Source organism: Nipponia nippon, unplaced genomic scaffold, assembly GCF_047370975.1.
Source record: "Nipponia nippon isolate SJK-2023a ecotype South Korea unplaced genomic scaffold, ASM4737097v1 scaffold_4, whole genome shotgun sequence".
Lineage (NCBI taxonomy): Eukaryota > Metazoa > Chordata > Aves > Pelecaniformes > Threskiornithidae > Nipponia > Nipponia nippon.
Genome location: NW_028262358.1, coordinates 30,773,692 through 30,786,675, shown reverse-complemented (window position 1 = coordinate 30,786,675; position 12,984 = coordinate 30,773,692). Strand labels below are relative to the sequence as shown.

Sequence of the window (12,984 nt, the reverse complement as noted above, 5' to 3'; positions counted from 1 at the left end):
GTACTCCTGAATCAATGACAAACATTTGAAGAAATAAAGAAAAAAAAGTAATTCTTTTCAGGGGAAGGATGCAAAAACTGTGATCACGTTTACCATGAATATTGGCTACATAAAATGCCACCCTAAAGCTTATGGTCACCAAGTCACAGAACGCAAATGTGTGCAGCCTTACTTCCAATCGATACTCATCCCAAAATTTTAAACTTTGAGGTAATCTGTAGCTTACCTAGTTGTGGGTGGTCTAAAGACAAGCAACAAAGTAAGGCAAGAGCAAAAACACTGGAGACTTGCCCCTGTGGAAAAAGTCAGATGCTGTCTTTCTTTTTTTTCCTTCCACTTCCTCCTAATTGAAAGATGGACTTGGAATTCATCAAGGGAAAAAAGCTCAAGGAAGTTATTGTAAGTTTGACTTCAATGCTTCAGCAAGCTCTCCAATTACAGGGCCAAGACATCTGGTGCTTTTCTGTGGGTCTAGGAAAGAATATACCCACAAAGATACAGTTCTGGACCTTAAACTCAGGAAAGCAATAAAGCAAGTGGTGATATTTATGCACATAAGTAGTCACACCAAATCCAACAGAATTGTTCACATGCTATTTATTATCAAACAGTCAAAATCAATGAATTCCCCTATCTAAACAAAATGCATCTGCCCAACTGCTCTCCCCAGTTTCTGAAAAGTCCTAGCATTTCCTGTGCTTCCCTGGGCTCCTTAAGAGCCTGGACAGAAGTGTCATGGTGTGTTAACAGTTCCTCAACATTTTCAAATATGCATATGTTTAGATTTCTTGTTAGGATAATGGTATTTGTCTTAATAAAGTGTCAATGAATTCCATTAACTAGCATCAGAAGGAAGATTAGTGACCACTTGCAATAGCGAATTAATTATACATTTGGCACATACTTAAGAGATGAAAAACCTAGAGAATGTGCTAAAAAGAGACAGTTTTGTTCCCAGAGAACTGGAGCACCGTTTCAGTTCCACTTTTTAGACAAGGCCATAAACCAAATTAAGCTTCATGGCAGAAACACCTTGCTCTGGGGGGAAGGAGAGAGGAAAAGGAAGGAATATTGACACACGGAAGTAAATGAAAGAATAAATGGCAAATTGCTGCCCATCTGCAAGTAGTCAGGGTTGAAACCACAAACTGCATGACAAATGCCTAGGAACACCTTCAACAGAAGGTGGGAGTGCAAAACGGGCAGCACGGGAGGAGCACCCAGCACTCGCCACCTCCCAGACTGCTGCTTGTGCGGCCAGGGTCTCTCAGAGAGCACCTGCGCCGCGCTCTGAGCTCTCAGCTCCGAAACATGCAAAGCATCTGACAACAATACCAGTTCTACAGGACTGAGGATTTGATTTGGCAGCTTTTATGTTCTGAACTTTATCAAACATTATTGAGCCATGACAGGAGACAGAGCACACCTGCCAGCAGTCTGCAAACATACCTCACTACAGGAGTTTGTCTTTCCGCTCTACTGTTCCAAGCCAGGAGGCCATCTGACCACACATTTCATTTTAAGCATATGAATTGCTCTACTCATAACGATAAGGAACTTACTGTTCCATTAGTAGATGTCCTTCATATACTAAACGTGCACTTGAGAATTTTTTCTTTAAAATAGGACCTGAAGAAGTTAACAAAAAGAAAAGTATGTATTTGAACAGAAATACATGTACATAGATAAATGGATGAGGATGCAAACATAAAGCCTCTAGCAACCCACGGTGAATCCACTTGATCTTGTCTAGATCAGAAACTAAGCAATCTTGAGCCTCTGCAGGACTTGGATAGAAGACTATCTGGAAATCCCAGGTACTGTTGCCTCAAGCCACAGCATCATAAATGAACATCAGATCATGGAAATTACATGAGTTGGAAGACTGCACGGGCCCCTATTGCACGGCTAAGATGCCAGAAAAAGAAATGAGGAAGAACAGGAAGGGAAAAGCACATGGTCATTAAACTGCCTTGGTTTTAGCCACAAAAATGGCAAGAGGGGCATTTAAAAAACCATGATGAAATGCGGTTTAGGATTCAATTATAGCTAATCTAATAAAGAGGAACACAGAAAATCATGGGCACAAACTGTGACAAAGACCACCTTGAGTCCAGTCAGTCCAGCCTGGCATGAAAATCTATTTTGTTTGTACAAAGTACGCTGTTAATACAGGGTAATTAATTACCAGTCCATGAATCAAAGCAGTCGTATCACATTTATGTCATTCTGTTTGGTTAACAGTGCACAAAATTTTAAGATACAAGAAAATAAAGAAATACACTGTTTTCCATGCAAATTGCTGGGAAAAATATTGATAATGAACCAGAGTGGACCATGGGCACAGAGGTCTGCAAAGACAGTCCCCCAACAACATGGGCACCAGAAGATCATGTTCTTATCCCCACTCATTAACTGTTAAAACACTTAGCTGCTAACAGATGGAAGAGGCCACCTTGAGATGACTCCACGGCAGTTTGTAGAGCCACCTCTTCAGGGGAAAGCGGTACCTGAAGCACACAAACAGCAGCAACACCACTGCCTCTGCCCAGCTCCTTTTGCAACTTCGCACCTTGCCCAGGTTTCTAAAAATTCATACTCTCTCCTTAAACAGCTGTTCGTGTATAGGCACAAAACACACCTGAAGAAGCAAGCCTCAGAGTCTCATATTCCTATGAATGAAGATACAAGACAAGTAACTACAACAAAGCACGTTAGAGTTTCCTAATGGCAGCCTGTCTAACAGAAGTGGGGCGCTCAAAAAAAAAACCAATACAAAACAAAAGCTTAACATTTATCTAGATCCATCCAGTAGTCAGTAAGACTCACTCCCAAACTACCAGCTGCAGTGTCCTGGATAAGGTGCTAGATCGTGAGGACTGAAGAGGAGATAAATGACAAGAAAGCCCACAAATTCCTCAGAAGTGATGAATAGTCTGGCAGAGACTGTCCTGCCTGCCTTTGTACATTAGATTCTACTGTAAAACAACACCTACATGAAGTTACTGTTTCAAAGTGCCCTTGCAACAGAAGCCTACAAAATTTCAAAAAGGAAACCAAGCACTCTAGAAAACTGACAGGAGAAGGGAAGAGAAAGAATTGTGTAAGCTTTCCCTACTAGGCATTTTTGTCAGGGATTTCCAAAGTAATTTAGGTCCTAACTTGAGGGATCATAAGGAAATCTGATTTCTAATAAGTGCTTAATATTTATTTTTCCAGAAATTAATTTTCTTCAAAAGTGTCCCATCTAGAGCTTCCAAAACCAACCACATCCCCTGGAAAGCTCTGACTTTGTCTTGCCTGTGAAACTCCACACACACTTCAAGTGCCATTAAGAGAGCAGCGTACATATAACCATTACTTCACAGAGGTGAAGCCTGTTGGCCCTAAGAAAATACTAAGAGCATCTTGACCAAAGCCCCCATAAGAGTATAAAGTAGTAATACCTGTTCAATACTCTGAACAGCAGTAAGAAACGAGCCTAATCTTCACAAATCCACATCGGGGGGGAGGGGGGGGAAGAAAAAGAAAAAAACCCACCAGTGCAGATGCTGACATGAAAGACAACTGGCTGCCTCCTACAACCTCATCTGCCTGCCTATATTCTGCATCCACAGCATCAACATCGCTCACTGGAAGAATAAAAGAAAGCTTTCTTGGGATGCAGCAGGGCAAACAACTGCCGGAAACGTGACCTCAGCAACACAATGTTTTTAAGTAAACCTCTTATTAAAAGCAGCTGGGACTTCCACAGCTACAAGACTTGCTGGTCCTTACAGCTGGCGGCTCACCACCTGAAGGGGAGACGGGACCTTTGTTTTGTATTGGTGCCTTCTTTCCACTGCACACTACAAGAAAAAAGGGCATCCCTGACCATGCTCCGAGAGGAGCGTGCCTGTTGCTGCCAGCAGGAACAAAAGCATGACACCACCACTCGTATCCCTCTGCTCTTCTGCCTGGCGAGACAAGAATTAAGCACTCACTATTTCTTTTGTACACCTGTGCCACTGGGGAAGGACATCCCACCTGATAGGACCTACCCCCCTGCCAGCCTCAGCATTCATCATCCAAGGCTTATTTCCTACCTGAACATGCTGGAAGCAATAACGAGAACAAAAGCGTTTCTTTGAGCTGTTCAATATCAGGTGGAGAAATTTATTATACACATGAAGCATCCTAAAAAGCTTCTTCCCACTTCCCTCCTCTTTCCTTAATATATCCCAATGCTGCTTATGCCCTCTCGTGGCAGAAACCATGCACTAATACCAGCTGGGGGGGCAGAGACAAGCTGTGGCATCCCACGGGGCTCCTTTCCCCCCCAAGGGACCTTTCATTTCCCTGGCTGGTGTTTCTCGCTTGCACTGGAGGAGGTGAGGAGCGCGTGGGGCTCCGCTCCCATCCCAGCCACGGGAGCTCCATCGCACCAACTGGGATGCTCTTTCATCAGGAGACAGCTACAGAGAACATTTTGCTGCTATTGCAGCAATTCAGCTTATAATCAAAGCGCTGCTTAATACACACATGTATTTTGATTCCAAATTGTTTTCCTGTTGGGTTTTTTGTTTGTTTGGGGTTTTTTTTGTTTTTTTTTTTTCTTTCGTTTGTTTGGTTTTTTTGGTTTTTTTTAAGGCTGTCATTAAAATAATGTGGGAAGGGAGAAAGCAGGGCCCACAGTAATAGCTAAAACAACCCACTGGATATATTGAACTGATGAAGACTGAATTTAAAACGTTGCTGAATAAAAGGAACATGAGTGAGTTTGATATTCAGAAGGTGCCTAGAGGACATCAGTGCCATATGTTCCAAATGAGATTTTATTTTATTACATAGTTAATGAGCTCACTGGCAAGACCTCAGCTTTTTGTTCGCCATGAGAATGGTAAAAGGCTAGGAAAGCACACGCGGTGCCACAGCCGGTTAACCACCAACTCACCAGGGAAAACCACATACCTGTCCCCTACTGCCGAGGTGATACTGAGACTACGCCTTATACTTACAAGTCCATACTTTCTTTACACATAAACTTGTACTCACCTGACTAAAGGGGCCATTTCACAACATTTGGGCTTTGTGTATTTGTAAGCCTTTGGGTTAAACAAGGCTCACCTGAAGGCACCTCTCATGGATATGCTTACAAGTATAGCTTCACTGTACATGCAGGCTTTTAATGAAAGAATGTGGAACACAGAGGCTATTCACAGTTGCATTTAAAGTCATTCTTGGGGGATAAAAAACTACCAAAAAAGCCCTCAACAAGAAGCAACCCCTCCTCCAGAGTCAAAAAATGGTATCAATATTCTACAGAAGAATTCAAACTGATTTTTGCTGGGATTTCTACCCTGCCCCCTCCCCGTTTTCTTCCTTTCAGTCTCCCCTCATTTTTCGCTTTCTTCTCCATTTTACTCAGCAGGAAAAGGAGGAGGAGTGAAGAAAATGAGAGAAAATATCTTTGACTGGGGGTGAAGGTAAAAAAACCAGCCAAAATTAAATACTTTCAAAGATGGTCAGCTAAACAGAGTTGATTATGTTTTGAAGACACGGCCTGTTTTAGGGAACAGTGTGCCCTCACTGATGGCCTTTGGAAGTGGGCATTGACAATGTCGTCTTTTACTGTTCTTGAGAAGGTTTTCCTCAGGTGAAATGCACTGTAGGCTTCCAGACACCAACTCCTCTTGCCCTTCCAAGGTTCACTGGCAACGGTATTTCAGAGGCATAATAAAAACCCTGGAGCAGCACTGTTCCCGTATGCATTCTCTCTAGTAAAACCACACAGATTTGGGGTATTGATTTAAGACTTTAAATAAACAAAAAAATCAAATAAATAAAAGAAAGAAACTACTCTTAAGACTTTATGAGCTTTATCTAAACCAGGCCCTGTGGCTGAACATTTTGAAAGCACACAGCAGTGTAAATTCCGCTCTCTCTTTAAGGTCCCCTCATCTCTACAGGGAACAGAGCTGAGTAAAGACAACAAAATTGTTCTACTCCACCCCACTTGTGGGTCTGGAAAAACGAGGCTTGGGACTCTTAAGAGAGACCGAGAGAGACAAATAGGAGGGAGGGAAGGACACTGAGGGGACCTGAGGTGAGCCAGCAGCAAAAAAGTCACAACAGACCACATACAAAGAAATAAGCCTTCATCTCTTCTGAGACGAAACATGCAACATTATCTATTTTTATTAACATCTGCATCCACCTACCCCTTCTTCAAATGAGTCACGTAGGCACTCTGTAGAGCTGCTTCCAGGAAGTAGGAAAGTTCAAACTCAGAGTAAGTCACGTTGCTGGCCTTGATACTCCTTGAATGTGTGTTGTTTAAGGTCTGTGAGGGAAGGAAAGAAATACCTGGGATTACAGACAACTGTTTGAACTAGCCAGTTCCTCATGAGCCAGAGACATCTCCAACAATAAAACGTTAGCTTCTGCCATCAGATTCCTCCTCAGACTACTTGAAAACTTACCTTCATTAGCTATTCAAAAACCTTTCAAAGTCAACTTTAAAATAAACTATACAGTGACTTCCATGAAATATTCTGCATGCAATATGAGTTCTGAAACACCTTCCCTTATTACTTTCCAACCTTTAATAAAGTAAGTAGAAAGCTACACATTAATACCAAGGGCTTCAGAAGAACTACTCCAACCACACAGATCCAGCATCTTGCACAGAAATATTAATGCAATGTTTGAGTAGGTATGTCTAGCTTAACATAACATAAATATTTGTTAAGAGTTAGTAAGCTATCAGGAGTCCTGATGGAAGAATCTTGGCCTTTCCTCTATTTCTCCTATCAAAGCTTCTTGCTTTTGCTTCCTTACTGGTAACAAACAGCTTTCATTGCTGAAAGTTGCCCTGTGCAAACTCTCCAAAGCAGGGTTTTACATCCAGGACTGAAGAAGGCCTATGAACTTTTAGTATATCTATCAGTAATCCTTCATCCTTGTCTCTGTGTCCAGAAGATGAATGAATTACAGTTCAAACTCCTTCCCTTCTTCGAAGAGACAAGCTGTCAGTAAAAACATTTACAGTGCCCAGCACTGGCAGGAACTGGTTCTTCCACAAAGGAAGGACAGTATTTAATTTTAAACAAAAAAGCCATTCAGCTTTTTCCTACAAAGAAACAGACCAGACAACTTGTTAGCTGGCTTCTTAATGAATTTTTGTATATGCACTAAGCTCATTTTCTCTTGTTTTAATGCAATTAAAAACAAAACCTGGAACAGACACACACCTTTGCTGCTGAGAAGAGCAGAAATATCTGGTCTGAAGGTCAAAGGCCATTAAGTTACACAAGAAGAGGTAACACGCATTGCCATCAGTGCTGCTGGTGTCAAGCATAACGTGTGGCAAAGGAATGGCGTGGAAGCACACGGTGTGCCCTGTTCAACTCAGCTGGCAAAGTTACAGAGACAGAGACCACTAAGCATGTGCCCAGCAAATCAGTGGCACGTATTACAGCTCAGTGGAGGGCTCACAGTACCCATCCTACTCAGCATCCTAGCCAACCACTGACTAAGCAGTCAGTTGCTACTAATGATCTAGGTTCCTCCAGTTTCACTTGGAGAAGGTGAAGCACTGACAGTTAAACTGCTATGGCTGACCCAAACAGGTTACTTTTAGCTCATTAGGGATCTCAATATCCATTACCGGGTATCATTTACATGTCAGATATGTAAAATATCTTGGGTTCCTTCATGCTGGCACTCGCTATGCAAAGTCTGTATTCCCTCTTTGGTAAGAGCTAAACTTGAGATACAACCTGACCATATCTCAAATATTCAGTGCTTTACCACAGGCAAAACTGGTTTCCAGACGTCATTCTCAGAGGAAACAGAGACCAGATAAACTGCTCTTCTGCAACTGCCTATACTGAGACACCTCACTCTTCCAACTTGTTCTCATACTCCTTATTGTCTATCATCACTTGGCATTTCCCCATCATTTTTGCTGTCAAAACGCTGGAAATACCACCCAGGCCACCAGGCAACACCCTGAGTACATTTCTTCTTACCTTTTCAAGCTCCTGCAAGTACACCTGGGCAATGACACACGCTGTCTCAAAACAAGCCATGACTTCCTCCTCCCTTTCACACAGTCGAGCACGTGAGGCAATTGAGTTGGTTGAGCGCTCCAGTGACAGACCTGCAAAATAGCAACACCTTCTTTAACTGGAGCCTACCAACGGCAGTATGGCCGTGTTATTCTTTCATCCACCAGCTGACAGGAAAGTTTTTCCATAGGTGGGTTTCCCCCTTGTTTTAGTGACTTTCAGGAAAGGACCCCCAGGAAAACATAATTCCTACACATGCAAGGCATTTTTGTCATGCTGCTCTAACGCACAGTGCGACTGCACGCTTCTACAGTGCCTTTCAAACACTTTATGAAGAAAGGACATACAATCCCTCTGGCAGGGATGAGCAAGCAGAGAAATTAAGGCCTATATTTCCGAAGATGGCTGTAGATTTTGGGTGCTTCAACACAAGTGCTGTTTCAGAATCACCCTGGCACTGGATTTGAGAATTTCTAAGCATCCACTATTCCAAGTGAAGCTTTCAACAAGCAGCAGTTTTGAGGGGAAAAAAAACAAACTGGAAAATGATACCAAAACAAAGTCAGAAGATCTGAGCCCTCTCTTGGAAAATCTGAGGCCTCCCTTGGAAAATCTGAGCACATGCAAATTGCACATGGACACAGCAAGCTCTTGGCAAGGCACAAGAGACTCTTAACCACAAGATCACCCTCTTTTCTAAAGAAAGGAAAAAAAACCCGGGTTTTGTACTACTAAAACTCTTTCTTACATCATCATCCAACCCCACTTACAAAGAGCATGTTAACTGAAGACCCACAGCTATCATCGCTATGTGAAAATCTTTTATTATCAGATCCTTGTCTGGCATCACACTATGACATCTTTATAACTATATATATCTATATATATAGTTACTATATATATATATATATATATAACTATATCTTTATAACTTTATAACACTATGACAACTTTGTATCTCTAAATGCGTTTGGAGAGGCTACACATCCACATACCAATTTTACTCTGATCAGTGTAGGTTCTTATGCCACACTGGATCTCTACAACACACCACTGCTTGGAAACTCCAGTCTTCTACACCAAACAACTGCACTGATGCCCAGTAGCCCCACGCAGGTTGTAAAAAGTTCAGCACATGCTTCCCAATAAATTTTATATATAACAACACTCCCTAATACCAATGGAAAACATGTAAGATGTAACACAAAATCCTGGTGTTCCTGACACAGATCCGCAGAGGTGATGAAAGAGGAAAGAGTCCAGCTGCCGGGACAGCCTCTCCAAGGAAGCGATTTAGACTGCTGCAGCATACGGCAAAGGATTCTTCTCCACATGAGGAGCCACTGTGCATGCCAGGAGCCATGCTTTCCACAATCCCAGGAGGCAGAGTGCCTCAGCACAGCTCATTTCAGGAGTCTGGCAACAAACCAGTGTGAGGCGACAAGGGGAAGCCAGGTTTCCCCGTTATGAACAATGCAGTAGGAGCGTTCATGCTGGAGGAGCCTGAGGTTCCTAGGCAGTCTTAGTTTTGTTTACTCATCATGCTCAACATTTCTGTTTTGTCCCCTTGGTTACTCTGCTAGGAGTCTCCCTATCTCATGTCTTGCATTTGAGCCAGACACGAGCAATTAGTTCAGTGGGTTAAGAAGAGAAGACGCCTCACTGGTGCAAGCTCGGGAGGTGGCTCCCCACGCCTTCTGCCCTCTCCCCAGTCAGAAGTGCACAGCACGTTCCCTCAAGGACCTATATCTTGGAGGAACACGCATTAGTACCTTTCACCTTTGAAAATCCTGACCAGAGTAGAGCAGGGGGAGAGGATTTACTTCAAATTGACAGTGTGTGGGGGACAGGGAGATGATAATTTTGCTGCTTTTAACTAATGCCCATTCTGTGTTCTCTCCTTTCTATTGACATACACCTTGTACAGCATCCAACATATAGCAGGTTTTGTCTTTTAGTCCATCCTTGAAGTCTCTGGCTTTATATAATGCGTTGTTTTCCTATTATTTCAAAGCTTCTATTTCTTAACCCTGTTGCTATGTAATGAAGAGGAAAAGAGGATGTTAACTCTCTATACAGAAGAAGAAACCACACAGTGCTGAAGCTAGAACAATCAGCCTACAAATATTATTCTTGGATGTGTCTCAATTTTAGCCACCTCTGAATTTCTAGTCATTCCCCTTAATTGAAAATAAATTTTAAGAAGTGTTGCATTTCAGAGTCACCATCCCCTTAAGTGCAAAGTGGGGCTGAGGGCCCTGAAAGAAATCCAGTACAATCCACTGACATTCATACACATGCAGCATTTAGCCACACTGCAAGAGCCATCCTAGCACAGTCTGCATGGGGGTGGTTATCGTGGGAGATGTCACACAGAGAGAACACGCTGATAAAAAAAGCTATTTACATACATGCTACAGCCCACTGCAAGGAGCTACTATCTCTAAGCTCTGACCTGGGGGAGGAAAGCAAGCAGCCTTTGCCAGCACCAAGTACTGACAACAAACGTGCCCATCCATGCAGTTAGAAAAACAGAGCTGGGGCTGATCAGAGACAGGGGAACGAACATCTCCAAAAAGGTTTCTTGCCACAGTAAGTACAGAGAAAGATACAGTCTATTAGAACAGACACTATGCTACACTGCACATATTTTTCTACTTGTAAAGAACGAGAAGGAAAAATGACCCATATGACATGACATTAGTCATGGTTCTTTCTGCTAATATCACGCACGCTGACCTGATGTCATCAGAGTATAAAATCTACAGAATCCAAACAGAGCTATTCTTCCCTACCACAGAAATGCAATGAAAAGAAAAATTAGAGCAAGCAGACTGCAAATCCAGTAGACAAAGTGAAGAACAGAAGAATAACAACAAAAATTCCCTAGTTTTGCAGCCACCAATTCAGTTCTCACAGTGCAAAGCCCCAACAATTAGATTTGCTCAAGGTGCAGCTGGACAAGACTGTTTACAAGCCCTCCAGTCCTGAGAGCACAAATTCCACTAACTCTTCTCCATCCCCCACCTACCAGCACAGAAAAAAAAACTTTGCAGCACAACATACATTTTAAACTCAACTCAGTTCCCAAAGTGTCAGAAAGCCAGGAAAGTGCATGCTGCTTCCACACTGCATTTAGCAAGAAAAGTGTAGTTCTTGCTAAAACAGAACTAGCTTCTGAGTAAAGCATAAAGCCATATGCTTTCTTGGTAGCTGGTTAAGGTAAAGGGACTTGGGTATTTTTCACAACCAGTTATGGTAAGATAATACCAACTTATAAGTTACCTACGCTAAGATTTCTCATATGAATTGGGTGCCCAGATTTAAATATATACATACATATATACCATAAGAACGTTTTATGTAGCGAAGATACAGATTTCTAATAGAATATGGCCCAAGCTCAAGATTTAAGGAGAAAGATGCTTCCAGATTATCCTTTTTAAAAGAACAAACTCTTTCTACCCACTTCAGAGGCAGTAACTTTCTACGTATAGAAACACTGCTTTTCTTTCCTGCATATAGATAAGGCTTCCATTCACCTCCTCTAGTTCTCCCAAAGATTCATCTCTAGCTCTTGATCTCTCCATAATCTTTGCCCCTTCTTCTCCCTTTCTAAAGCTAACCTGCATTTATGTCAGAAAAAAAAAAAAAAAAAAAAAAAAAAACAAGCCCATAAGGTTTGTAAGAGATGTCATCAAACTAATTTCTTCCTAGAGCTGAAATGCACTGCTCTCGTTTATGGAAACCTGAAAGCCAAGATTTTATGAAGGCGTATTTCCACTTTCATCTCACTTAGTCCTTGCCAAGGGAAGACAACATATCATGTAGCTCCAGTGCTCTGAGGTGGTATTACCAGAACTCGAACACGCATGTGCACATGGACATGAGGTATCAGATTCTCAGCAACATAAATGAGATAAAAATTCATGCTGGAAGGAATCCCAGCAGGTCCGTGGTCCAACTTCCCACTCAAAGCAGGGCCAGCTCAGGGCATTACCCAGCCTGGTCTTGAAAGCCTCAGCGCATAGATGGAGACTGTACAACCGCTAGGGAGGAGAGAAGGCTAAGGTGGCTTTCTTCTTTTCCTCTAGGTCATAAACTAGTTCACCAAATATCAGCACTCCTCCTTCTGAGTAGGAGGAATATACCAATCCACTCACAGGTTCTTTTCATTTTCTTTTTTACACAGGCTTCCAGCCTCCTGTATTTGGATGAATTTACACAACTGGGGAATGGTGGGTTCACAGGTGCAAGAATTCAGGGTCAGCAGCAGCACACTACTTTCCTCAAGTGTTAGCCTGCAGCTGCTAAAACCCCATAGCCCAGGAGCATCAGAGCTACCTGGCAATCTAAGGAAGGAATCAAAGAAACACAACAGCACACAGAGCATGAAACCTACCTCTCGTTTTGTGTCCTGGTGCTACACTCATGTTGAACACAGCTATGGCGACTTGAAGCAAAAGACAGCTTACGGTGGAACTTACAGCCCTGCCAACAGCATCAGCCCCAGTCTGCAGAGCAAGGTTACAGCACCTGTGCTCCTGTGCCACACGGACAGGTCATCCTGGCCAGAAGCCAGTGTGTTGCTAAGCAAAGTGCATGCAATAGTTTTACTCTAGACACAGGAAGATAAGTAATTTGTCTTGAGGTAAGCCACGTGTGAACGTATTGCATGGCAACTGCTGCAAGGAAACCAGTTGCGTGCATATTCTCACTCTGTGGCAAACACCAGGTCACGCCAGGTAGCTGTCCCCAAGGGGAGGGCGTGCTTCATTTCTAGCACGTGGCCTTCAGCCTACTTCAGAAGTGCGGCTCTAGAAAATCAATTAGCATTGAAACAAAACTATTTTTAAGACTAGATCTTCAAACATGCACACTGACTAATCAAAGTTCAGCAGAATACTAAACACTTTTCAAAGATAAAATTCAA

At 42.6% G+C, this 12,984-nt stretch overlaps 1 protein-coding gene across 3 annotated transcripts in view; it reads right to left on the bottom strand.

The window, feature by feature from the left end:
- Nucleotides 1-12,984, bottom strand: part of TTC7A (tetratricopeptide repeat domain 7A) — a 178,378-nt gene that overhangs the window by 147,769 nt on the left and 17,625 nt on the right. For all 3 annotated transcript variants that reach the window (XM_087774610.1, XM_087774611.1, XM_087774612.1), the window contains exons 4-5: nucleotides 8,013-8,143; nucleotides 6,201-6,322 (exon numbers count right to left, since the gene is read on the bottom strand). In XM_087774610.1, the coding sequence (XP_087630736.1) occupies nucleotides 6,201-6,322; nucleotides 8,013-8,143 (253 nt within the window). The remainder of the gene's footprint in view (nucleotides 1-6,200; nucleotides 6,323-8,012; nucleotides 8,144-12,984) is intronic.